The 27,907-nt window shown below is 41.0% G+C and overlaps 1 protein-coding gene across 2 annotated transcripts in view; it reads left to right on the forward strand.

The window, feature by feature from the left end:
• Positions 1 to 27,907, forward strand: part of LOC137098885 (receptor-type tyrosine-protein phosphatase N2-like) — a 189,526-nt gene that overhangs the window by 8,475 nt on the left and 153,144 nt on the right. The window contains exons 2-5 of one of the 2 annotated variants that reach the window (XM_067475576.1): positions 4,128 to 4,178; positions 17,850 to 17,963; positions 24,477 to 24,591; positions 24,978 to 25,122. In XM_067475576.1, coding sequence (XP_067331677.1) covers positions 4,128 to 4,178; positions 17,850 to 17,963; positions 24,477 to 24,591; positions 24,978 to 25,122 — 425 coding nt within the window. The remainder of the gene's footprint in view (positions 1 to 4,127; positions 4,179 to 17,849; positions 17,964 to 24,476; positions 24,592 to 24,977; positions 25,123 to 27,907) is intronic. The other variant, XM_067475577.1, reaches the window with a different exon arrangement.

The following is a 27,907-nucleotide window of genomic DNA, read 5'->3' on the forward strand; positions in this document are numbered from 1 at the left end:
AAGGTCGGTTTAAGTTAAAGGAGCATTGACTCCACTTTGGCATCCATCATCTTTATGTGCAGCAGGCGTATACAGAGACCCTGAGCCAATACGGAGGTTTGTTCCCTTATAGGATGGCACCCAGGTGAATCCTCACACTGCCGGGACTCGAATCGTTCACACATCTCAATCCGCGTGATCCCGGTGTCACTATAGAAACTGTTGCCTATTTTGGCCACAGAAAAATTCTGACTTTTTGTGCACGAAACACAAAGGGTTCATTGTTAGAATTGCATATCAGTAAACTCAAATGCGGAGTTACAATTAATAATCAAGAAAAACACAAACAAATCAATGTCTGGTTTCATGACTGATAAGAGTATTTCCGATTCCTACGCTGGCAAAACCAATCACTGCTTGAAAATATGGACAAATGAAACAGAATTGATGTTTTCACTTCACATGGAAATACATTTTTGAACATTTTCAGGTATTAGGTAAGAGAAGGGAAAAAGTATTTTATTTTCAGATGTTTGCATTTCAGTGTATTTCTGCAATTTTTGCTCTTATTAAGCTGTTCTGCAGAAATTGTATGAACACCCCAAAGCTGCTCTAATGAAAGTCTCACTTACGTTGTAAACAGCATTTCTGAGTTTAATTTTAGTTTACATTTCTGCTTTTTACCACAGCTGCGTGTGCAGGGAAACTGCTGTGATGAATGTTCCTTTTATTGCCACAGTAATGTAAACAAATCCAGCCGCGAGCAGATCTCGCAGTAATTACACCACAACAGAAACACTAACTGGCAAACGATACAAAAGCTTATAGCAAATGACTTCACCCTCACTCTCTCATGTCCTCATTAGAGACAACCTGTATCCTGGGTAACGAGAAATTAGGTTACTCTGACAAACGTGAGACGTTGCTAAGAAAGCCTGAAATAAAGCAAGATTTGAAGGCGAATGTGGCGGCTGCTTATTTTAGCATGTTTTGGATGATTTATTCAAACTTAACGCAGAGAACCAAATAGCAGCAAATATAGAAACGTAAAAGAAGCATTTCTCTAGTTGTCCAATAAGATTGTAATGCAGTCAAACACAGGTGTTTCCAAATGCTTCCTAAGTGCAGGAAACATCATTAATAATAGCACCTGTGCTTCCTGTAACTCAAAATCTCCGCTGTAATGAAAGTTCTACATGCTACTTTTCCAAGTGAGTATTCATTCATCAGACATACGTTAGAGAAAATCCAATTTCAATACAATTTGCTTATACTCTGTTTAACAATTATCTTATGCATCAACCATTTTTTAGACGCTGTTATTTTTTCGGAGGGGATTAAATACAGCTGAAAGAAATCAGCCAGCGATGGCCGTTGTTCCCCTGCCAAAATTGGCAGTTGTTGGCTAATGAGCAGCGTTTTTTTCCCATCGTTTCACTAGTTTTCCTGTTGACCTTTTCCCTTAGTGTTTTCAAATGTGTCCAACGTTATAAAGTCAGCTGGTGGCACAGTTGTATGGAGTTCTAGCTGCAGCTAGTAAAATTTGCTCGTTACTTCACTGGTGAAAAGTGAAAAAACCTGCCTTTGTACTTTTCCACCGGTAAAAGTACAATGTGTCAGAGTTATTATTAGAAACTGGGAAGTTTGCAGGTGTGACGAATACTGAGTTGCTATTAATTACTCTGTGTAATTAGCTCTGTGCTGTACTGCATGCTACAGTCTTTCTATAGCTTCATGCAACTGCCATAATTTGTCTAAACATAACAATAACGTTATTTCAGCTTTGGAAGAAATGCACCAGATAAATTTGGGAAGGATACAAGATGATCAATTTGAATTTTAAGTAACTTAAAATACTATTAACTTTCGTTTCAACTGTATTCCGTGTGGTGAATATTATCTTACAGTTAAGTGATAACGTCTTGGAAAGTGTCTTAAATGTTGGGTTGTTTTGATCACAGTATCTCCAGTGGAAGGTAACCACACATACCGTACATGCAGTGAAGTGGTTGAAAGGGCAAAACATACATTTCCTATTCTGTATAGATGAAGAAAAAAAATCTATACTGTTGGTGTGATCAGATCCTAAAGGTAGATGTGGATGGATTATGGCCTCAGCTTTGCTGTAAGTTACTCCGAAACCGTTTCAGTTTTTGTGGTTAGCGCCCAGGTGGGAGCCTGTGCCACTGTGTAATTGTGTAATTGTGTTGCTGAACACAGAGTGTGCGAGCTTGAAGACATGCAGAAATAGATAGAAAATGACAAATGTCCTGGGTGATGGGGGAGAGATGAGGGGAGGTAATCGCTGCTGCTCTTTAATCTCTGGAACACAGAGAGGCACAAAGAGTTGTCATGGTTACAGCATCCCAACCTTTTGCTAGACAATTATATGTCCCTTAAAGCAACAGTTTGGGATCTGCTCTTAACACAATCTTGTTTTCATGCATGTGATAAAGGGTACACTTTGCTAAAGCCTTTTCCTGCTTTGCCCTTTATTATTTCCACCCAGATCGTGACTGCACTGTAAAAAATGAGAGCCAATCTCCCTTGGTTACAATAATATACACCTTGATATGCATTTGAGACCTTTCTCTCCAATAACACACCCAGGTTTATGGAGTGTTGATATTTCATAGAAGCTTCAGATGGACTTTTTTGCATGGAACAGGGGTTGTACATCGTACATCTGTTTCTTTTTGGTGGTACAACTTCTGACAAACACAACCACATGGCGCAAGACCAAAAAAACCAAAATAAAAAATGTGCTTAAATAAATCCGGTTCGCTGAGTGAAATTATTACATTCTTGATTTAAGGTGGTAAAGTTGTTTGTTTTTGGGCGAGAGAGAGAGAAATAATAACCAAATCATGAAATAACAGTCAACATTACTTCGGTTCAATTCCAAAAACTTTGTTAGCAGTACAATACGTTTTAGTGTGTGAGACCTTTTGCCACATGTATAAATAATATACATGTTTTTATGAAGACCAGTTTGAAAAATCCCAAACTATTGCTTTAACACCCACCTGACTCCAACCAACATCAATATGCATAAAGCTAAATAAACATTGAAAACTGCAAAATTATTGAAACCAGAAGCATTAGTTAACAAATGTTATTTGCAGTACTGAAGTGGAACTAGAACTAGTGTTTTGGCTGAAATAAAATACCAGTAGTAGAAGTGGTAGAAGTTGTACTAGCGACCATATGGCGAACAGGCAGAGGGGCGTGGCCTGAAAATGAAGGCCCGCCCACTAGAGGTTAAGTTAGTTATAAAAGGGCATAGCTGAAAGTGCAATCAGTTCCAGTGACTGGAAGTTAGGAAGAAAGGTAAGCTGGAGACTGCTGGAGAAATCTGGAGAAATCTGGAGAAATCTGGAGACAGCTGGAGACAGAATGGTTAGTAGCAGTGTGTACAAGACTAAAAATGTTGCTCAGGCAACAAACTGACTAGCTTGGCATGTTAGCATGCTAACATGCTGGTAAGCTAGTTGCTTGCCTGATAGCAGCTGGTAGAAGAAGCTTGCTTAGCTGTTTTCTTGAATTATCAATTGAAGTTGCTAAAGTTGCTAATGTGAGATAGCATAAAAAAAGCTTTGTGTCTTTTAAAGGTTTGGTGGTTTGGCGGCGTAATGACTAATGTTAGCCTAGCATGCTGGCTCGCTTTGTTGTTGGATAACAGCAGCTAGTAGAAGAAGCTTGGCCGGTTTGTGCCTTAAAATATTGAGGTGTTCTTGATACTGGTTGCTAATATGAGGTAGCGTAAAGACGTTTGGTGGCCGACAGCAGTTAGTAGGAGTGACTGGGCCGGTTTGCCTAATATCAAAGGTTCCTGGTGTTGTGGTCAAACATCTGTACTCTGGCGCTCTCACACAAAGAGTATGTAAGTTTTACTCCTGGGTTTAGGTTTTTCAAAATACCTGCCAGTTGAGCCAACCACGTAAAGCCGGTTTGTATGAGCATGGCAACTTACAAATGGTGTATGCTGTCATATCTAAATCTGTCATTAGAAACTATGGACCAGTTACTTTGGATTCGCATGTTCTTTCTTATTAGTAAGTACGGTGGCTGCTGATGTGTGATGTTGTATGTGGCTACACCTGTCAATGCTGTAAATCAGCTGCTCGTTTGTGTTTCTATGTTAACAGGCTGCCTATTTGAGAATGAGCTGTGTTCCCCATATGAGATCTGCGTCAACGGTAAGCCAGTCAACACACAAACCCACATTCAATACACCTATTATGAGCTTTAAATCTGTTTTATCACCAACCCTAAATCAATGCAAGGATTGAAAATGTTGTTTTGCCTTTTGAATGCAGCTTACAGAACAGATTCGGAGATGCATCAGCAGTAGGACCTGCTTTGTGAACATTAACAACATTAACCACTTAGTTGTTCTGTGCAAAGAAGGATCCAATGTAACGCATGACGGTTCCCCAGAGGAAGCAAATTAGCCACTTTTTGATTGAGTTTGTTGTAGAAAGAGTTTTATAGCCATGTCGGCTTTCTGTAACTTGCTGTACATATGAGCCCTTTTTAGAATAATCTGCCAGGTTTTGTAATTAGACATACACAGCCAGTAATAAATCAGGACTGTTTCTGTCTTGCTGCTTCCCCCAGGGCCTCTCTGGCATAAAGATAAAGGGAACTCCTGCTGAGAATCAACCTAGAATCAAAAAAAGCATTTTTAGAATAAAATTACAGATTTTTGCATCTTGGAAAAAAACCTTTAACTTCGCTGGGTCAGGTGGGTGATAGCGGGGTTAGTCTCTGGAGTTTAGACACCCCCCCCCCCCCCCCCCCCTCTTTTCTGAGCTGACATTTGTTTCCAGCGTCTGCTGATTAGAATTTATCCCTTGATTCTGAGCAGAGCAAATTGTGCTTATCAACACATCTGCAGGGTTAAACAGTAGAGATAAAAGCGTATTGTAATGGGTTGAATGATCTCATTAAGCATGTGAATGGTCTGTTGGAAGGTGCAGGCTACACAGCTGACCTGCTTCCTGACCTGAGTTTATGTCAGATGTGGTGTGTTTGTTCAGAACTTAGCAGCTCGGGCGTTTTTCTGTCTGTGTGGTGTCCTTTTGAAATGTCCCCTGTAATGTGATTCAGATGAGGGTAAAGGGGATTTTTTAAAAAAAGTGTCATGCAGTGTGAAAATGATTATGGCTGTGGCAAATGTTATTTTTAGCTGCAGTCAGATGCTCCTCCTTTTGTGTTGTGACTGGCACAGGTGCCCTCATTTCAGTTTGATGGAAAAAGGCGTTAACTGGGGTCTGTAGTTCATTTGTGCTCGTGCATGTCATGGCCATATTTGTTCTCTCCATGGTTTCTCTGCATTCATGCACGGACACACTAGACATTATACCTGAAATTTGGCTTTGAATTGAATTCCTGCCATTGTAAAAAAAACATACAGAGTATTGAGGGATGTGATCTAGCGTGCAGGACTTGGTTTCACAAGACTAATCCCACTGGTTCGTTAACCTTTTCCTTTATGACACCTCAGCAGTAGTAAGAACCCCACAGGAAAACAAAACTGAATCTTAACAAATTGAAATGATCCTGTAGTTTTCTAGCAGATTTTCTTTTCTATTCGATCAGTCATCCTGTTTAGGGACATCTTGCTCCTGAGTTGGGAGTCACTGGTGTGAGTTTGCTTTTGTGAACCAACAGGTGTCATAGCCTGGGGGGGCTGGCAAATGATGAGGCAGGAAAAATCCAATGTTTAGAGGGGTTTGTTTCACTGATGGAGGTTGAATGTATGAGCTCAGTCAGTTTTCTTATAAAGTACAATAATGCCCGGATGGGTGACTTTGCACAGTTTCATACATATTAACATCTGTCAGTGTTTGAGGAAAAAGTGCTTATTAAACCTGATTTTCACGTGATCTGTCATTGCTGTTTTGATGCTCTAGATGAGGCTAAAGCAGAATTCACCCAGAGGGGAAAAAAACAATCACAAGATGAGTAAGAAATGAATTTGCCCCATACACAGGAAAAAATCTGTTTAATAAATAAAGGACCCCCCCCCCCCAGTACCACCTGCTGCTGAAAGGAGCTGATGTCTGTTTACACAAGGGGAAATTACATGTTAGAAATAAAAATGCCTTAATTTGTTATGAGAGCTCAGTAGCTGAGAGGAATTTCTTTTTATCTAACTACAGTATTTAAGATTTTAGTGGTGCACAGTTTATGAAGTGTTTAGTTGACTGCCTTGGAGTAGTTAATGTAATTTACAGCTTCGCCTCAATTTGTTTCTGTGTCATCAAATCTCTCACCTCTCTGTCAGCTGGCTGTTCAGTAGTTTCCCCAGCAACTGTATGATGTTCCACTCTGTCCAACCCGTTTACTGGTTATTATGAGACGCTTGTCTAACTTGATTGGACTGTAATGGTGAGTGTTGCATGTTGGCATTGTCTAGATTTGTCAAGAAATGCTAATCGTCGCAAAACATAAGTGTTAAATGACTGTCAGTCCCTGGCAGCGTTTGCTGGAGCAGCTTGTCAGCTCGGCTACACTTTCAGTCCCAGTTTCAAAGAGTAGGTAAAGCTCCCTCCGGGCTGAGTCAGGTGAGCTGTGGCTGCTCTGACAGCTGCATCTCACAGTGGAAAAGCTACAGTGGCTGCACCTCCAGCCATTGTACTAACCCACCGTGTGGCCGCCGTGCTTCAATAGCTGCTGTCAGACTTCTCCACACAGAGAATGCCAGACTGTTGTGCTGGTGACTGGCAGCTCAGGCTTTATCAGGCCACACAGGAGATCTGATTGCCAGAAGCAGGCTGAAATCTCTTGGCAGGAAAGAGTTGGAAGAGTTGGATTGGTGTAGCTTAACATTGTCTCCTCCTCCCTTTTCTCCCCCGACTACAAAGGCAGAGTGTGACGAATGAAGACATATCTCACTACCTGGAGGGAACAAGTTCTTCTACTCTGGCTTTAGAACCAGTTAACATGTGACAGCTGCTCCAGAATCAACGCGATGCCTGTGACACAAGCCTTTAAAAGGTTGAGTAACAAAGTTAATGGTCATTAACAAACTAAAATCTCTGGCAGGGCTGTCTATTAAATAAGCCTGATGTTTTACTGTACAGTATGCAATTCAGAGTGTGAATTGAGGAGCAGTGAGTCAGGTCAGGAGCAGGAAGATTGTATTTGTTTAACCTAGATTTATGGTGTGGTTCTGACGGAAATGTATTTGTGTACTGTTTGCTTTATGATTAATAGTGATTCCCATATAGGTTTTAACTATACGTTGGTATTTGAATGGAGTACATGGTGCTGCCGCCTCAAAGCTAGAAGAAGCCGTGGCTTTTGTGTGTGGCGTTTGCATGTTCTCCTTGTGCTTGCGTGGGCTTCCTCCGGGTACTTCGGGTTCCTCCCACAGTCCAAAAACATGCATATCACTGTTAGGTGAATGGGTATCTTTCTGTGTACGTCGCTGAGACTGGGGACCTGTCTAGGGTTTCGCCCGATGAGAGCTAGGATGAGCTCCAGCCCCCCCCCCCCCCCCCCCCCCCCCCGCGATAAGCAGTGACAGATAATGGATGGATTTATATACAGCAGGCAAACATAACAGAAAGCAGATGAATAAGAAGAAAAACTTAACAGCTGGTAAATAGAAATTGTTTCTAATAGTTAAATGAAACAGAGTTTGAGTTTGTTGCTGCGCAAATTCATTGTATATTGTATATTTTCATCAAAAATTTCAACCCCCAGTGGCTTGATCTGTGCAGGAGTGGAATCAAATTTGCACTGAGAGTTTGCTCAGCATTTCTGGATTAGTAGGTGCCGAGGTTATGTGTGAGCCGCTAATATTTTCAGATGGGGGGGATGACCAGCAGTGTGGGGAAAAGCCCCACCAGTCTCTTTCTCTGGTTGTTTGCAACAGTCTTTTAGAATCTGGTACTTTTGTTCTAATCCCACTCTCTCGTGCAGTCTTGCAGCTTGCTGGAGAATTTTGGGCACAAAACACTGAAACGTTAATTTAGTCTTTGTTTCTGTTGAACAGTTTGATTATGGGGGAAAATCTTATTAAGCTCAGGTTTTCCACATCTAAGAGACACAGCAACATTTTTACTTCTTTGGAGCCACACTTCGGTTAATCAGATCAGTCTAATTTTCACTCTTATACGGTCTTCACCAACTCTTAAAAGTAAAATAGGAATAAAACATTTAACAGTCTCCCTGCCGGTTGATGCTGGGCAGGCAGCAATGTAGTTTGAGCCATATAGCAAACTTTGATTTGGAAAAAAAACCAAATAAACCCACATTAAGTTAAGTTTTAATTTTCACTCCATATTTCTAACAAATTTGCATTTGGCTTCACATCTTAACTGACACACTGTGCTAAAGAAACATTCACTAAAAGAAACATTTTGTCCAGTAATTCTCACTCAACAACAAATATGGAATGCACACCCCTCCAAGAGCATTGAAACACTGAGGCCAATGCCTTTATTTTGCTGTAGACTGAAAACTTTGGGGTTTGACATAAAAAGATCAACATTAAACAAGAGATCAGCATTTCAGTTTTTATTTCAGGTATTTACATATGGATCTGATTTAACATGGCACTGATTATTCAAACAATAAATAGCACTGAGTGCCTACACTCAGTTTCAGATTTGGGTTTTGCTTGTTTAGACTTTATGTTTTTCTTTATGATTTAGAGGTGTAAGTAACATAAAAAGTGAGAAAGTGGTCTATTTGTGAAAAACAAACAATTGTGAAGATGGAAAATCCATCACAGCGATTCCACAGACATTGGCCATAGCTAGTACAAACATTTGTCCCGAAGAACAAATGAGGCACCGGTGTAGTAACAGACATCGTACGGGTACACCGAGGAAAACCGCGACAGTAACCTTGAGAGCTGTAAAAAGACTGTAATACAACAGTTGGTGACATCAGCAAGGATCCACAGATCCTTGGATTTAAGGTATCGCCATCTACTGTCGGCAGAAGACTTCATGAACAAAAGTACAGAGCAAGAATAGGAAGCCCAGACTGATATTTGCCAAAAAGTACAGAGATGAGCCTCAAAAATTCTGTGACAAAGTTTTCTGAGACAAAAATGGAGAAGGAAACAATCTGTTCACGAGGTCATAATGTCATAGCTTGAGCTTTCATGGCTTCTCTTGGTCATTAATCTTCATGGATGTAACACATTAGCGCAGCAGCAAAAAGAAACATTTCTTTCTGCCAATGTAAAGAAAGTTGCAACATGGGAGATTCTTAATACTGCAGCAAGAGAATAACCCAAAACACACAAACGAGTTCATCAGGGGCAATAAGTGGAACGTTCTAAACTGGCGAAGTCAATCTCCAGACTTAAAGCCCATAGAGCTGCATTTTATTTCCTGAAGAGGAGACTGAAGGGAGTGACCACCCAAAACAAACCCCAACTGAAAGAGGCTGCAGTGAAAGCCTGGAAAGCATCACAAACAAAGAATACAAAACTTTGGTGTGTGGTCAATGGGTCACAGGACATGACAAATGGGTGGGTTGAACCAAAAGGCGCTTTCTTCTAAAATAAAGGAATTGGCCTCACTGTTCCAATACTTTTGGAGAGGAGTGTAGTTTAGCATGTTATTCTGATCTTCCATTATGTACTTTGCAGAAACAATTACAGCGAACAGTTTCACAGTTAACCATGAACTCCAGAGTCAATCGTTTAATTCTCAGGTGCTTCTGTCCGTCATTGTCCATGGACAAGAGGGCAAATCCTCATAGTAGAGCTTGGAATGTACTGGCTGAGTGTTCACACCAGGATTTGGGACCAAGACTTATCCTATTCTATCTGACAGATCTTCAGACATTTCCCAACCAATCACAAACTTCAGAACTGACACCTTCAGGTCTTTCCAGAGTGTGTGTGTGTCCTGTCACTGTCTGGGCTCAGTGTCACATTTGGCCTGAAGCCTCTCTTGCATTGTCTTGGCTGTTTGGTACGAGTCATGCTGAAAAGAACCTTCACCCCAGTGTCAGGTCTCATGCACTTGGGAGCATGTTTCCTTTGGACTTTTTCTGCCTTCATCTTTCCCTAAAGACTCCTGAAGCTGCGGTTGATGTGATCGTTGAGTACTTGGTCAACTCAATAACAAGATGTTGCTCAGTTTGGCCAGAACTGCAACTGGAGCTGGAGTCATGGTGGTTTCAGACTTTTTCACTTCACAGTTTTTGAGGTCCCTATTCTCCTTGGAACGTTCAAAGCTTTAGAAATTGTTTTGCTCTGATTTGTGTCTTGCTATAATTTTATTGCAGACGTTATGGTTTAGTTTTTGTCTTGACATGCAGTGTAAGTTGTGGAACATTATTAAATTTATTTTTCCAGTGACGACGGTATGACTTCAAAATTGTAAAACACAATTCTGTATGTCACAGGTTTTTTTTTTTTTGTTTTCTTTTTTTTGTGCGTGTGTGTAAAGTGAATGAATGTCAGTGCTGTAATAGAGCTCAACCTAAAGGAGCTCTCAGCATGAAGACACTAATTTCCAGCAGGGAAAATGGACTCCAGTTATGCTGTAATTGGCTTTATTTAACTCGGCAAGAGAATGAAGGATTCTGCACTGTGTGCTCTCTAAACATCATAATTCCTGAGCTATAGGCTCAATGTAAACACTATGGCTCTTTTTTCTTTTTCACACTACTGGAACACACCAGTGGGTCCATTCAGAGCAGTACTGATGAATGTTTACAACCTCTTGACAAATAATTTTGCAGATGGACTGAAATGGCGTAGGTTATTAAAATATTGTAGTTGTAAATGCAAAGAAGTAAACACAAACATTTGTATTTAACAGCTTGCAACATGAGGTGCAACAGAAGTACTGATCCCCAAAACAAGTTTATGGCAGTTGCTGTACATAAGTTTACTTGTCCAGCAAATAGGCCAAACACACAGTAATATTTTGCAAATGTAGGATACTTTTGCAGTGCTGCATGCTTATGTCTAATGCAGGACCTAAAAATGTAGTATTAAATCCACTGTTGGGTTTAAAAATTTCAGCAGATGTTGTCTTATGAGAGAAGCAACGTTGATATTATGTTTGTGCGCCTCCGCACATACGGTAAATATCTGCTCGAATTTCACCTTTAGGATAATTAATTCAACGTCACAAGAGTAAATCTTGATTAAATCAAAACGTTGACTGTGCTATTAAATTGCTTATTTTCATGCAATGTCAGAAGCCTCAATTGCCAACATGTCCAGTTCTCAGTCATCCTACGCCGCCTTTACAAATGAAGATGTGGAGAGATTCATACTTCGATCCCTGAAAAACATGCAATGAGCAAGCGTGACAAAAGACGGTGCTTCGTTTAGCCCCCCTACCCCCCTTCCCCTTGATTAACTGTGGGACAAAAAGCACTCGCTGGAAATCACCATGGCAACTGGAGCAAGAACCACACAGCTAAACTGTGCCTTTACCCATCTGCACCCTGTTGTATGTCAGAACTCCCCATGGCAAGTCTGGGCTGGAAATATCTAATCTGGATTTGTTGCACTGCAAGTATATGTGATTTAAACAATTCATATTTTAACATTATCATTCAAATAATTGCCTCTGCTCGTATTCTCGGCTGTCACATGTTAAAACATGTCCATTTTAAAAATGTCAGTTCTAAACTGTTGTTATAGGGGCTAGTTAAACTTTAAACATGCATTGTGAACTGTGTGGGCAGGAAAAGGTGTGTGTGTGTGTGTGCTTGATGTGATACTTTATGCATTAAGCATCTGCAGCTTTCACAATGAAAGAACATTCTCAGGAACATCTTAGGAAATATTTTATTTCAGTAGAAAGCACAAAATAACCAAACCCAGCAGCCACCTGTTTGCCACAGACTGCAAAGTTCCATTATTTTGCAAAAAACTATATTAAATCATGTCTATGACCAAAACTGTTACACTGACATTTTCCTTCATTGGCACAAACACACAATGTGAGACTGAGTCAAGGTAAAGTAGCTTGTAACACTATTGGGAAGTCTGCCCCATGTGTAATGATCTCTAAACTGTTCTCCATCTTGAGGAACACTTGCAAATAAGTGCAGGAACCAGCTGTTTTAAGGAATTATGGAGCCAAATTAATGTTTAGCCGAAGGCGATGTTAGGAACTCTACGTTTTATAAATGGGTTCTTGTTTTGTCTTTATGACATTTGTTGACAATAGGATAAAATAAAATGCGTTTTATATTTCCGTTGTGACAAATCTTTTTTCGCTGCTTCAGTCAGCTCCCTTTGCCTGGAAGGCTTTTCTGTTGTAGCAGAATGACTGAAGCGGTCATGGTTTTTGCGTTCCTCTTGATTATTGTTCACCAAAAGCATTATGTTCAGGCATTTGTCTAATTTGTGGGTGCAGAGGATATAAAGAGCCACAACTGGCCTCATATACACAAAGTTATGGATATTCAACTATAGGGTGAAATGTAAAGTGGAAAATGTAAAGTTCATGCTACATTGATATTGTATCATGAAAGTTGGGCATTTTAGTGGAATCCAAAATGTCAACAGTCTGATTAAGAGGACTGTTTAAATTCAAATCATCATTGAACCAGAACATTTAGTGGCCAAATTATGGGTCACACTTGTTGTGAATTATTTATTTTTTGCAGGTATGCAACAGGTACTGAAACACCGAACAGTTGAAAAGGTTTAGAGAAGCTTAAATTAAATTAGGTTATCGTCTTTTTAGGTGCATTCTGATAGATCTATATATCCCGGACTCTTTATGAGTAGTGTATCGCTCCTGATGGCCTTGTTCAATACACTTTAAAATGTAAAGCTGTTCTACTTTATAATCTAAAAGGACTTGAAGCTTTACCTCCAACCTCTGAAACTCAGCTTCCCAGGCTCTGTTTACAGGGAAATTCTTAGATGTTCAAACTGAAACCAGGTAGAAAATCTTTTTTTATTTTTTTCCCCCTCTCACTCTCACCAATGGTAATTGTGGTCAGCATGGAGGGTCAACGTTGAGCATTTCAGCAAAGCTGGAAACCAGAGTATTTGTTAAATGACCCTCTGCCATCAGCCTTTCTGATTACAGTTATTGGCTGGTTTGATAAGTATTATTGATCAGTGTGTGGTTGGACAGCTGATTGGGGGACATTCCAGTAACTACTTGCCCATCAAATTATAATTGACCCATTTCAAAACCATACTCTACCTAAAGTGAGATATTTGAGTTTTATTTCTGCTATGAGACTGGGACATAGTTTCATACGGTGTATTGTACTGGAAGAAAGCTTTGTTGAAAATGACTTTCGTTATCAAAATATTCGCCAGTTGTTTGTTTAGCTGAACTGCACTTCCTGGTCACTCGGCATCTCGACATTAACTGCACGTCAGCTAAACACCCACGAGCACCGACGACACATTGAGACCTAAAGCCAGTTGTTGACATGTGTAAAGGAAACCCTTTACTCTGCAGCCAGTCAGAGCAGCCCAGGTCCTGCCAAGCGATGCCTGATGTCATTGATCTTGTGGAGTGCAGTCTGACGGACAGAGTTGTTGTATTCCCTGGGGTGGAAAAGATCCATTAAGATGTTCTAATCCAGTTCATTAGGCAGGACTGAGTTTGCTACTTTCAGTCAATGGAGGCCACCAATGCACAACAATGCATCTACAGTAAAAGATATTCAAGTGACTGCATTTTTGTGACCACACATTCCAACCAATCACTCAAGTCATGAGAACCCTGCTCTCATATTTGCCACACCTCTTTTTTTTGGCTTATTGATTGGAGAAGACCCCAACCTGAGCACTTCCTCCGTCACCTCCTCCTCCCAGATAATTGGCAAACCGATGCGTTTCTAGATGCTGAAAATGACAAAGGAAGCAGATCTTGGGAGATGTGCTGTGCCACCTGTACATAACAAAATGTAAATTAAGGACCCAAATACACCACTGAGGCTGATGTATAATGACGCAGCTCTTTATTACAGAGAGTACAAAGAAACAAAGAGAAAATCACGAATAGGAGGCAAGCTCAGAAAGCTGTAACTAAGATTAATTTATAAAAAACATGGATGTGTAAAAACAGAATCTGGAACTAAAGCAGCCTAGACAAGGAGAAGGGCTCAACAACAGGCAGGAAAACTAAATGGTTAGCGCAGATTTTAGCGAGAACATTTGTAGAAGGTGAACTGTGGGTCAACATGAACACACCAAACATGCATAGACCAAAGCACAACACTACATTACATCTGGCCAACATTACTGGTCCAGCTCCTCCATCGTAATACACCCTTTGCTTCTGAGAATGGCTCTGAGTCCTCATTCTGCTCTAATCTGGAACATAAATCACAAGACATGTCTGGCTCTGAAATGTGGCCCTCTGGTAGTGTACTGGGATAAATTACAGAGACTTGGATATGCATGAGTAGATTTATGTGGGATCGTTCAATATGTGGCTTCTGGGTAATGCAGAAGTGGTGTTATAAGATTATCATCATCAGAGCTGATGATGGCCTGTGGTGTCGTAGTTTACTCAGGATTCTGCTTTGTCTTTCTTGCACTTAGTCACATTTGCAATTGGGCTTCACAAAAATGCACAAAGTATAATTTTACCATAAGTCCTTACTGCTCACATTTCGCTTCCGGGCACAAAGTTAAATTTAGAGGGGGAACGTGTTTAAGGGCATAAATGATAAAGACACTGATGTCCTGCCAAAGTAAACTTAGCTGAAACATTTGTGATATAACATTTCCAGGGATATGTTGAAGGCAGAATTTAGGCTTTACAACTTGACCTTTGTCTTCAAATGAATAAAATTGACATTTCTGTATGTGTTCATGTGGAATTTGTTGATTTGATCCACCGAATTGGTATCAGGGCTCTTACTAACACTACTTGTGAATCAGGCTTTCAGATTTATCCAACCCAAGACTAAACACGGTTTTTATGTGTCATAAAATAATATTTCCACAATCAGTTATTGAACCATGACAGGATTCAAACCTGAGGCGTGTTAAAATGTTGCAGGTGGTCGGTCAGGCCAGCAGACTGTGAATTTCTCTTTTGGCATGATTTGTTGGCTGGCTTCATACTCTCCCCCCTGGGTATTCCTGTCCTGTCCAGGGTGCACCCTGCCCCCAGCCCCCCTCTACCAATGACTGTCAAACTTCTGTGAGCAAAGTACTGGCACAAATAATGCTTTATTTATTATTATTTTTAATATATTGCACTTGTTTGTGTAACTTTCCCATCTTTTTGTCCATTTACTGATGATTAGTGCCTAAACCTAACTCTGCTTCTGTGTCTAAACCTAAACAAACAGGTTTGTTAAAATACAGAGTTTTGGTGTTTGAGGTGGTTGTGACAGCTGAGTTACTGCTTCTTCTTGGCCACATGTGTTTCCAATGTTTACAGATGTGACTTTTCCTCAGCAGTGGTAAAGTCCAAGCTTTTCTATCACCTATGGTCAGATTAACTTTATCGTTGGTCGTTCTACAGTGGCTCTGATCATCTAAGTTTTATTATGACTATGGTACTGTAGCTCTAAGTAAATGGGTTTTATTATGAGGGGTAACTCGGGTGCAGTTGCTGGATGATGAGGAGTTGGAAGTGTCTGTTCTCAGCTCAATGAAGATTGAGAGGACAAGGAAGGAAAACATATTTTTGTCTTTGTCATCACATTTGCATCTGAATATTTTCTTTTTGTAAATCTGCAAATTTAATAGTTGCCAGTACAGTTAACTGAATATAATTCAAGGATGGGAAAACTTTCTACATTTAAGAGTCTAAACCCACTTACAAATGTACAATTATGCATTTTATTGATCACTTACAATTTATTTTGCAACAAAAAATACACCAAGGAGGCCCAACACATTTTTAATGAGCGTTTATGTAAATGTGACAAATTCTAGAACTAATTTGCGATATAGCTCAGCTTCCCTCATACATCCATATTACGCCACACATTTCTGTTTCATTTGGGAACAACAGAATGTGCAGAAAGCATGTTTCCTCCAAGTGTGGACTGGCCACTGGTCATCCTTAGCTGCCCGTTAAATGGAGCTTGCAGTTTGAGATGACCACCGTGATGCAGAAGCTATTAATAGACATGTGGCCTGCGTTACCCTGTAGGAGTGCTGTTATGCAACATACAGCACACACACTCGCACACATTCATGTGTGACACACATGCACAAACATAAAAAATGCATAACTAAAGATACAAACGGCTCAATTGTCTGCATGTTGATTTGGATACAAACCTCCCCAATTTGTACCGAGCTTGGGAGCGGCACTGCACAGCTGGGGGTGGCGATGGGCTGTTGGGGGTTCAGCGTCTTGCCCAATAAGTGCTGGAATTTAAAAAGGTACTCTGTATTAAAAACTCTTTATTAAATGTAACATTGGTAACTGCAGACATTCAGTTTCATTGTAACATGTAAATGTGATCTATGAAGAAATGATAAAAAAAAAAGCTGATGTTTTATGGAACATCCATAATGAAGAATTTCATCAGAGACCTTGTACAACACAATTTCAGAATATTACTGAATAGAATAAGGATATGAAGAGATGGATGTGTGTGTTCTTTCTAGACATTTTCTCCTCCCACAACTTTATTTTCTGAGACAAGCTTCCTCTGGCCTTTCCTACCGCTCACATTAGCACTGCCCACTGCTTGGCTTTTTAGAAGTGTCACACTCTGACATGGGATCTATGTTTAGCAAAGGAATGGTCCAAAGAGGAGAGCTGGATCTGAAAGTGTCCACTCTGTGATCAGTTTCATCCTATGTATCGACCTTGAACAATGGACCTAAATTGCTGTGGAGGCTAATACCGTGTTAGACAGCAACAGGTTTAACAACCCTTTAAAACTTAAGTGTGGTGGTGGTTTATATTGCAAGATTTGAAGAGAAATGCATGGTGTTCACTTTTAAGGTTTTTGTCCCCTGTACTGCAACAGCCTGTGAAGTCACTTTTCATCTCGTCTACATGTGGTTTCATTTCTAATCAGCGATGCACATTTGACTTGGTTTTGCTTTAAGTACCAACATGTTCCTGTCTCCAAGGACGTGAATTCCCACACAGTTGCTCTGCATTAGTGATTTATTACTTTTAACGCTGGTACCCTAAGTTATAATGTTATGTTGAACGCACAGGTGCAGTTTTCTATCACTTTCACTACCTTTACAAAGCTTCCTCCATTTTACACTTTGATCTGTGAAAAGCTATTCAGCTACACTTAACATGGTTTATTAGGTGCATGTTGTGAAAGCTTTGTGCTCACTTGTAGAAATCCTCCGGGGCAGTGTAGAGCAAGCACCATATTTAATTTTATTTTTAGCTGGGCCACCTGCTTTCTACTACTTTAACCTGGTGGTACAGTTAGAAGGTCCCACATTTGATTCCACTGGCCGGCTCCAGCCTTTCTGTGTGGGGTTGGCACATTCTCCCCGTGCTTCGGCGGGTTTCCTCCCACAGTCACATGACACTCATGTTAGGTTAATTGGTGACTCTTAATTGGCCATAGGTATAATTGGCTGGGTGTCCCCACTCCACTCCACACTGTAATAGGTGTCTAAGAAGGGAGAAGGCCATCTTGGTTTCAGACCAGCTTTTATAGACTCCGATTAGGTGAGGGAAATCCCTCAAGCTACTGTAGGAAGAGCCAAGTAATAAAAGTGAATTCAAAGACAGGCAATATGAGGCAGGCAAACACTGTTTGCACTAAGCCCATCACATTAACCTAACAATACAAAAGTGCAATAAACACTATTTATCAAAGTGCAGTCTGTTAGAAAATGAAAGAATGGTGATGTTTTAGCCTTTTAAACAAACTGTAATCATTTCCTTGTGAAATGCAAAATTGGAAGTTACATTCTCCACTTAAAGTGTCTGTTTGTGTCTTGGCAGATGGTATGTTTGGGAGGTGTCACACTGTTCCGGTGAAGGAGGTTTACACCTACGATGTCTCCCCGTCTGTGGTGCAGCACTTCAGGATGCTGCTGGAGAAGCTCTCGAACAGAGGTATCCACACACACTGCTGGCATCAGCCCACATTTGTTCTTACTATACTGTTCATACACACAAAGGCAAACGTGATGTAACACACTAGAACATTATATTCAGATGTAAAGTTGGTCAGTGGAAGACTTTAAGGCTCTTTGAAACATAAACGCAAAACTTTTACCCATAACTTTTGGTATTTTGTTGGATAATTACTTGTTGTTCAACAGTCTCTACAAATTTATGCTAGAACAGGGGCATTTTATCTCCCCGTTAACAAGAGTACACGTAAATTTTAAGCGCATTTATTCCAAACAAACTGAAGGGTTTGAATTGTAAAATTGGTCATCACTAAGTGCTGAGCTGACTCTACTGACTCAATATATGAAAGCGACAGAAATGAGATTGAATGTGTGGCTTTTAATTTCAAATGTGATATTCCTGTCACTCTAGATGTCAAAGTGAATTAGGCATAAGAGGAGAGAAGCCATTTTTAACATGAACTAAAAGGTCACTTCACAAAATTTACACGTTCTATAATTACATTTTGTTAGTGTGTCATCCGTTACAATCAAGATGGGTATAAGGTGCACAGCTGCTACATACTGTGCTTGACACCATTCCAAGAACTGTTAAGGTAATGGAACAAAGAACAAAGCCAACAAAGAAGCTGATTCTGAATGTATGAGTGAAAGGTTTCTGTGGTGAGTGCTGAGCGGTATTAGCTGCTCTGCAAAGAAAGGCCTTATGGAGGGCTGCTGATGGGGGGGGTCATCCTTCCTGCAGGTTTTTCCATCTTTGCAGAGGACTTCTGAAGGACTTCTCACATCAACCACTTGGTTCTTGGCCATGTACAAGAACAAGGCTGGATAAGGAGGCCCAGTTGTTTCAAACTTCCTCAGTTCAGTTATTGAAGTTACTGTTCTCATGGAAGTAATCGTTTTATACTCAGGCTTCACTGTGGTTTCATCTGTTTAGCTTGTCATATTTGCAACGGGAGAAAGCAGAAAGCCTTCGATCCTGTCTGATGTGTCTGGTCTCTTACTGTGAGAAGCATCTGCATTATGAATCTCTTGCTTTTGAGATGCACAAGCTGGTGGACTTGAGGAACATCTGCTCTCATGACGAGGTGATGAAGATGTTCTTCCAGAATGATCAGCGGCGTATCTGTTATCTCTTCTCATTGGATGAATATAAAGGCCCTGACGGTCTCAGCTGCACCAGAAAGGACTGAGGCAGGAAGAACTTTGCAAACGACAGTAAATGAATGAATGAATTAGCAATGAATTCATGAAAGCATTAAGGTTAAATCAATCACTCCTGATTAAAAAAAACAAACAAAAAAAAGTAGAGCACAGTGAGTTGATCTTCTATATACAAGTATTTTTTTAATTTATTCAAATTGCTATGTAGGGTCTTTAATGAAACTATAATGTAATTGGAATCTGTGCCCAGATTCATCCCTGGAATTTACGATTTCTTTGGTTATAGACATGGCCACTTTGAAGAACTGAACTAGACAGGAATAAAGTCATTGCTCGAAAACCACACAATATTATTAATAGGCTCTGTGGAAATGATCCATCCATTTCTCTTTTTCCTGGTGGAGTAGGTGATGCTATTGCAGTTTACCACTAGAGGGTGGCAGAGACCTGTGTAGCAGCTCATTGCATCCTCTTTCATCATGTAACTTTGCTTTGAATGACAGAAAAAAGCAGCCTGTTGCTCTTATTTTTAGCTATTCATGCCTACAGCCACACAGGAGAGAATGATGTCAAAAGTACAACTCTTGTTCCACTGGGAGTTTTCTCTCTTGGCCTTTTTCCCACAATCTTGCCTTTAGAGATGGATTTGAATCCTGTTCCCCTAGCTCCTCAGGAGGAGAGTTGGATTTCAGAGGCACTGAGTTTGGAGGCATTTGTCAGGCGCTCTGAAGTAAAATGAATTATGCAAATGAGATGTTTGGCCCTGGCTGTTCACAGAAGCAATTAGGGATCTTAAGACAGTGAAGCATCTGTGTTAAAGGCCCTGCCAGATTACTGAAAAGATCTTTGCTCTCTCCACATAAGCATATATTCTCTTCGACTTTTTAATCGTTTAAATGTACACCCTCTGTGCTCGATGGGATGAATGATGCTGCTTGTTTGTTTAGTGTGAAGATACAGTGAAGTCCCTGTCCTGACTCCAGCTTCATACGTTTGCGTACAATATCAATATAGTTTTCCCCCAGCAGGGTGGGGTGGGCGGTGTGGAAGTCACTAAAGAAAGCATACTGTAATACCTAATCCTCAGTGCCCCCTGAATTGTCCAGGTAGGAGCAGCATCATAGGTAGCATCATCCTCTCAAAGCTGGGCCTGCTAGACAAATTGGAGGAGGGTTCAGGAAGGCCGAGGGACTAAATGATCCAAAAGCCTTCATGTACTATACTTAATGGCTTATTTTGTGACCGTAACCAAGGAACAGTCTTTGGATGCAGCAAGAAGTCGAAGATCTGGAGTTGTCATGTGATGCTGGTTGTGTCGAGGACGGACTGGGGAGCCTGTACTGAGGGGGGGGGGCTATTGCTACTGTATCTGAAAAAAGGTCTGAAGTAAGAACAGACACTATGTGTGAGGTCTTTCAGTGACATCATGGCTTCCCTTTCAGGGAGGAAGAAACAAGTCACCCAGTGCAACTGTGTCTGGCTGAAGTGTTCCGGAAATAATTAAATGCGGGCTACGGCACAGATGAATAAAATAATCCCGGTGACAGACTGATGGACATTATGTGAGTAGCAGCAATTCACTGTTGACGTTGGATCTCTGTAGGGACTTGTTGGAAGTATTTTCTTTAGAAAAGGGCCTAAAACCTCAACTGGCCGCCATCTTCCTGCCCACATTTCTGCGATTGGTTCAGTCTTTGAGGAGCATAGAGTCAGTCTGAATATCCTGGCAGGGGCTCCAACGTTTATTAACCTGTTGTGTCAGATGCCATCTGTTCAGCCCACTGCTAACGTCCACTTTCTCCTTTAAGGCTCCATTTTATGGTTCTGTGATGGCCTCACATGTACTGCAGCTGTTGAAGAGATGCTTGTGCCTTATTTGTTGCGGTTGGGCCCGTCATTAATTTTGCAGAGGTCTAAAGAGGGAGAAACAAGTATCTGATTTAATTAGATTTACTGTTGATCCAGACTAAAGTGTAGACTCGGTTGTTGTAGTAGGTTCACCATCAGCACTGAGATGTCAGCAGCAGTAAGTGTTATGTTCTGTAAAAAGTTTGTATTTCTAAAAACTAAAATGTAACAAACAAGAACTTGCTCAATCTTCACTTTACATTGTTTTTTTTTAGTTTTTTTTATGTGTTAACATATTGCTGAGTGTCATAACTTGAGTTGAAGGTCAATGTCAGACTTTTCTCCAAACAAAGTTTTTGTAGATTCCAAAAATAGACTGTTTCTGTCAAATGAGTAAAATAAAAAGTAGAATAGATGATGTCTTCTGGAGGTAGAAGACACAAGTTACGTGTACATTACAAAAGACAGGAACATAGTTTATTTGTTATAAGATGAATTAGCAATTAGCTAAACTACGCCTTTGTGGTGGTTGGTCAGTGTACTGATTAGAAGATTACATAATGTAAAAGTTGCATTTGAAGTTTGTCTTGGGTTGTGATGGGTATTTAAAGTGGTTTCTGCTTAGTGGGTAAAGTATTTGCCTGGCGAGCAACTTCCTGGGTTAGCTCACTTCCACTGGGCTATAGCACAGTTTTTGGCCACACAGCAGTGGATTCAATGCAGAATCTGTACATAGCTGTTGGATGCTAGCTTCTCAGACACGGGTAGAGACCGGCTGGAGAACATAGTGGAACATTTATCAGCTAAGGAATCAGATTTTCTTCACATAAGTCAAAGACCCAAAGCAGAAGTTAAAGGGGTTAAAGCTTGATGTGTTTTTGTGAGACTGCTTAGACTTCTGCCAAAGCCGTTTTTGGTCTTTCTCTCCTTTGGAGCTGGGGTTCTTCATAACTCTGGTAACTAATGATGATGTTGCTGTCAAAATTTCAAATGGTCTTATCAACACACTTTCCATACCTCTTCAACTGTGTGCTATATCTAATAGTTATCTATTTAAAGTTCCCCTCATTTCAGTTCATACTGAGGACATTTGTTTTTTTTTTTCTGAAAAGTTGGGAGTTTAAAGCTGACAGCGGGGATGTTCCCATTCTCATTTTAAGTGTGCGTCCTCTCGGTTGGACCCACATCTTGTGGCATCACATCTGGAGCTGCAGTCTGCATAAGTTAAATCTTTCAGGGACGTCATCACTCATCTGCCAAATGCTCTGGTTCATGTTGTGTTTTGCGCGGCGCGGCCATATTTCCGGTAACATTTCGTTCTGCCGCCCCATCTGGCGTTGGCGCCTTCTCCTCTGTCTGGTTGCCAAAAAGCTGTGTTTGGATGCATGTTAAGCATAGGAAACAGATGTGAATGCCCAAACAGCTCATCAAGCTTGTCCTTTTGTACACTTGCCGAAATGCGGAAGAGATTTTTGTTTTGTGATTCTTCTCTTCTCACTGATGCTGATACTCTTCTGTTGCCAAGTTTAATAAATGGACAGGAATGTGTGACACTGGTGCAGTGGTGGTTGGACAAGCGGGTTAATAAATATTGTTCCTAAAAGAAAAGACTGTGCTCATCGTTGTGTCCTTCTCTGCACTTGTTTAAACAGCCAAGACAAACAGGGTTTGCTTAGTCACTGATACGGAGGTGGTCATAGACAAAGACAAATGGTTACCATTACAGACACTGTTTGGAATAATGTAAATAGATGGGGGGGCCCCCCGGGGGGGTTAATAGAAAATCAGAAAGAATGTGAGCATACACTAAACATTTATGCAGAATTTTAAAACGTAAATGTTTCCTCCTCTTGCCTACAATGTAAAACTTTTCTAGATCTTCCTTTCTGCCTCTACAATATTAAAATACTTTAATCCCTGATTCAGATTTAGATACCGTGAAGGGGGGAGGGGAGGATAGTGTACTTGCAGAGTCAGTAAATTATTCACACCAGTTTTACACGTGATTATCATGCTCCTCTGGTGTTTTCTATTAAAAAAAATGGAGTCAGATTGCATGATAGATTTCACTTTAGTTAGAAATGAAGCACTGGGTTCCCCTTGCTATGGTGGCCCATACGTAAGTGCCAGACTGCCCAGACCTGTCAGACCAATCGACTAACTCTTTTCCCCTGCCATTCTGTAATCTAAAACAGTGTTGTGTTTTCTAAAAATACTACTGTAATATTCTATTCGGCAAACCGCACTTCGCAGTATATCAGAAGTCACACTTGCATCAGTGGCTTTGCATTAGCTACTTCATTCATACTGGACACTGCTCAATAATGTTGATGATTTATTGAGCTGAGATCCTTACATTCTTTGTTGGTGGTGTAAATATCCAGGGGTCATCACAGTGAACTGCACTGGTTAAATACTCCAAATAAATGTGGATAAAATGAATTTTTGATTGGCTTCTCAAGCCTGCATTGCTGAAATGTGGCAGCAGGAGAAGAGGAAAAATGTTTTGGGCTTAGTCACACAAACAGTCAGCTGCTCACCACGGTCTCCAAAGATGCTGAGACATTGCCCCGTCTCCTCTGTTAATTGGTAACCTAATGAGTTTAGGCAAAGAACTGCAAAGTCAGCAGTTTCTCAGCATTTTCTTGACATACCGTGTTTCCTCTGGACTTTTTTTTTTTTTTTTTTTAAGGCACAAAACACCCGACTGCATAGTTGCCAGTAGTTCTGTTAAGAATATTTGGTTTTTCCAGGACACATGGTTGTAGACTTGAAACGGTAACAACAGATGCATCCAACAGACTTTTCCCTCAGTAGGATCTTTTCCATGCATCGTCCCTCTCCCAAAAGATGCATGGAGGGATGCAAAGAAAAGAGATGACAAGAGACACAGGACATAAGTAATTAGACCTGAGGCTTCCTTTCTTTGGAATCAAGATATGCAGCAACATTGGTTCCTGATGTTTTTAGCTGTCTGTCAAACTCTAGTTACTGTAGTTAATTTTGCAGCTTATATTTACCCACAAAAGACCCTTTGACCCTCAGCTGTGCATTACTGTTAACACTTTTGGCAGATTTGGCTGTGATTGAAACCGATTCCCATCAGAAAATTAAAAACCTTCATTCTGTATCTTTATTGTGCTCAGATCAAATCAGTTTGCAAACATTCCTCACTTATCAGATGCTGAATGCACATGAGCAAAGATTTGCTGATTGTTTGCGTCTGCATTTGTGGTTTGTAAACTAATTATCCAGTAATCTAATCCACACTTTTATAGGAATAATTTAGTAAATATTTTAGTTAAACTTGATTATGTTCCAACAAGCTGTGTTTTTACCAAAGGCACAGCTATTTTCAACCTCTTCTTACTTACTTATTGAAATGTTGACAGACAATTAAAATGCCACACTCTCCTCCTGAGATCTTATACTGTGTATGTTTCAGTGTGGTTCTAAAGGATCCCTGCATTTCTTTCTGCAGGTTTAACGTGGGAAGATGACACCACCCAGCAGGTTCTGTCCAAGGATTTGTCCCAACTAAGGAGGACTCCCTACAGGCCACAACAAAATGGACCAGTCCACAACACCAACAGCAGGTGAGTTGTTAATGCATTTTATCGCTTGACTTGATTGTGGACCTGGAGGCTCAGTGGTAGAGCATTGAGTTTGCATCCCACCCCACCAGGTGTGGCCCTGCTCAGCTACGCATGGCCACCCTAGTGTCGTTCTCGAGCCTGGTCAAAATGAGAGGGTGGCAGCAGGAAGGGCTTCGGCATAAAAACCGATGCCAAATCAATGTTCCGCTAAAGGGACAAGCTGAAAGCTGTTGATCGCTATTCTCTCTTGTAAAAAGAATCTTTCTTTCTTTTTTTTGGTAAGAATTTGTTGGCTTTAGAAAAAATATACTTTAGTAATTGATTCAGCTAAGACATGCATGTTGCCTTCTTTGCCATCGTCTTCCCATTCCTTACCCTCACTATAGGCCAAAAGCTGAAGCGATGGACCCAGTGGACCAGAGGGTGAAGCCAGTAGAGGTGGAGCTCAGCAGAAACCTGCAGACGTACCTTCAACGCCTAGGCCTCCTACCTAAGTCGTCATCCCCTGGTGGCCTGAGCAGCCCTGGCAAGGTGAGGGAATTCTGTCAGCTGATGTAGCCTCTCCTTGGTCTCTGAGGATTTAAATTCTGCGATTTAAATTCTGTTTGAGGCTTTTAGACATTTTAGGATTAAGTATCTCTATATTGCTGTCACTACTGCTCAATGAGTATGATGACGTCATTTCCGTAGTTTCGAAATGGCGGTCTGTTCAAACTGTGTACACGTTTTCACGCAGTTGCAAGAAACCATCACACTTTTGGAAAACGAACTAAGAAAAAAAAATGAACTTATCTTGGGGTTTTCCAACGTTGCCGCCACACAAGCGAAGCACCTCGCAGCTCTTAATACCTCGAGCTACATGGAACAAACAGTTTCTATCCACCCAGCTGTTTGTTCAGTGACCCAGGACACCGATGACACGCTGCCGTGGTCTGGCCCTGTTGCTACTGCTGGAATAGCGATGCCAACCCGCGGCCTTCTGGCCCTGTCGGATGACCAACGGCCTGTCCCGACACGGGCCTGCTCCTCGCCGCTGACACAGGAGGCCTGGATTACGGCTAAAAGGAGACATCGGACGACACCTGCTGCAGCTAATCTTGTCAACCAATCCATTGGACCACCTTCCCCGGTCCAGATGGAGAACCGTTTCACTGTTCTTGAAGAGCTGGAAAGTCCGACTTCCCCGGCGGCGGTTCCCTGTGACTCCCTGCCTCGTGAGATACCACACTGCTCCACCTCCCGCGGGCAGCGCGGTCGGGGCCTGCTGCCGGGGCCTCGCCAGACCAGACGTGCCACCGCCACCAACACCATGCCTCCAGAGAGGAATCCACATGCTCCTCCTCGGCGCACCTCTCCACCGCACCGTCCTCCCGGTCCGACCATGCTAATTATTGGCGACTCCATCGTTAGAGAAGTCCGCTTAAAATTTGCTAAAACGTTTTGCTTTCCTGGAGCCACAGTCACTGACATAGCGGAGAAAATTCCAAACCTGATTGAAAGACATCCTACAGCAACAAAAGTAGTGATACACGTTGGCACAAATGACACCAAACGCCAACAGTCTGAGTTGCTGAAACGTGACTTCGTGTCATTTTTCAACTCACTGGAGAGTTTCCACGACAGACGGTTCTTCATTTCCGGCCCAATTCCCACGCTGGGTCGCGGTGTTGGCTGGTTCTCCAGACTCCTCAGCCTGCACACATGGCTTCAACCACAAGTCTCCGCACACGGACTCTTCTACGTAGACAATTTCAATCTTTTCTGGGATCGTCCTCAGTACTTCAAGCAAGATGGACTGCACCCGAACTTTCTGGGATCACGGATGTTGACTGAGAACATTGTCCACAGCATCTCAGTCTCCGGAGACTGACTGACCATTGAAAACACCTGTGGCTCTGATGTGCTCACCTCTCCTGCATCCTCCGCTCCAACACCCGACAACATCCACAGGTATAAACAGTCCGAGATATTTATAGAATCTGACGTTACCAACAGACAAAATGCAGCTCTTATGGACTCTAATTTTTCACACAGGGAATATTATTATTTTGCTGAATGTTATGATCTTAACCACACTGCTATTTGCCCCATAGAGACTATGTCTGCTCCACGACCAATTAAACTTTTTAAACCAAAAATGAATACAAGGGGAGTTAATCATAAAAATCTAATACAAGTTAAGACTAATGCTCATACTGAACCAAAACCCAAAACTATTAAATGTGGATTATTAAATATTAGATCTCTCTCTTCTAAATCTCTGTTAGTAAATGACTTAATAAATGATCATCAAATTGATTTACTTTGTCTCACTGAAACCTGGTTGCAGCAGGAAGAATATGTCAGTTTAAATGAGTCAACCCCCCCAAGTCATATTAATTATCATGTTCCTAGATGCACAGGCCGAGGTGGAGGAGTAGCAGCAATATTTCACTCTAGCTTATCAATAATTCCTAGACCTAAACATAGTTATAACTCATTTGAGAGTCTTACTCTTAGCCTTTCACACGCAAACTGGAAAACTCAAAAACCACTATTATTTGTTCTCGTGTACCGTCCTCCAGTCCCTTATTCAGAGTTTTTGATTGAATTTTCTGATTTTCTATCTGATTTAGTGCTTAGTACTGATAAAGTCATTATAGCGGGTGACTTTAACATTCATGTAGATGCTGACAGTAACTGCCTGAGCACTGCGTTTAATTCATTACTAGATTCAATTGGTTTTTCCCAAAATGTAAATAAACCCACTCACTGTTTTAGTCACACATTAGACCTTGTACTTACATATGGCATTGAAACTGATAATTTAATAGTATTTCCTCATAACTCTCTTTTGTCTGACCATTTTCTAATAACATTTGAATTTACAATAACGGACTATACAGCAGTTAGGAAAAAAATTCCACTACAGCAGATGTTTATCTGAAAATGCTGTGAATACATTTAAAGAAATTATTTCTTCATCTTTTTCACCACCATGTGTCAATACTATGGTGAGTAGCCATCTTACTCCTGTACAAATTGATTACTTAGTTGACGACTCTGCAGCCTCATTGCGTATGATACTAGATACAGTTGCCCCTCTGAAAAAGAAGGCAGTGAATCAGAGGAGGCGACCTCCATGGTACAATTCACAAATGCACAGCTTAAAGCAGGCGTCACGAAAATTAGAGAGGAAGTGGCGTTCCACTAATTTAGAAGAATCCCGGTTAGCCTGGAAAAACAGTTTAAAAGTGTACAAAAAAGCTCTCCGTGATGCCAGAACAGCATATTATTCCGCGCTAATAGAGGAAAACAAGAACAACCCCCGGTTTCT

The sequence above is a fragment of the Channa argus genome, chromosome 14 (assembly GCF_033026475.1).
Source record: "Channa argus isolate prfri chromosome 14, Channa argus male v1.0, whole genome shotgun sequence".
Taxonomy (NCBI): Eukaryota; Metazoa; Chordata; class Actinopteri; order Anabantiformes; family Channidae; genus Channa; species Channa argus.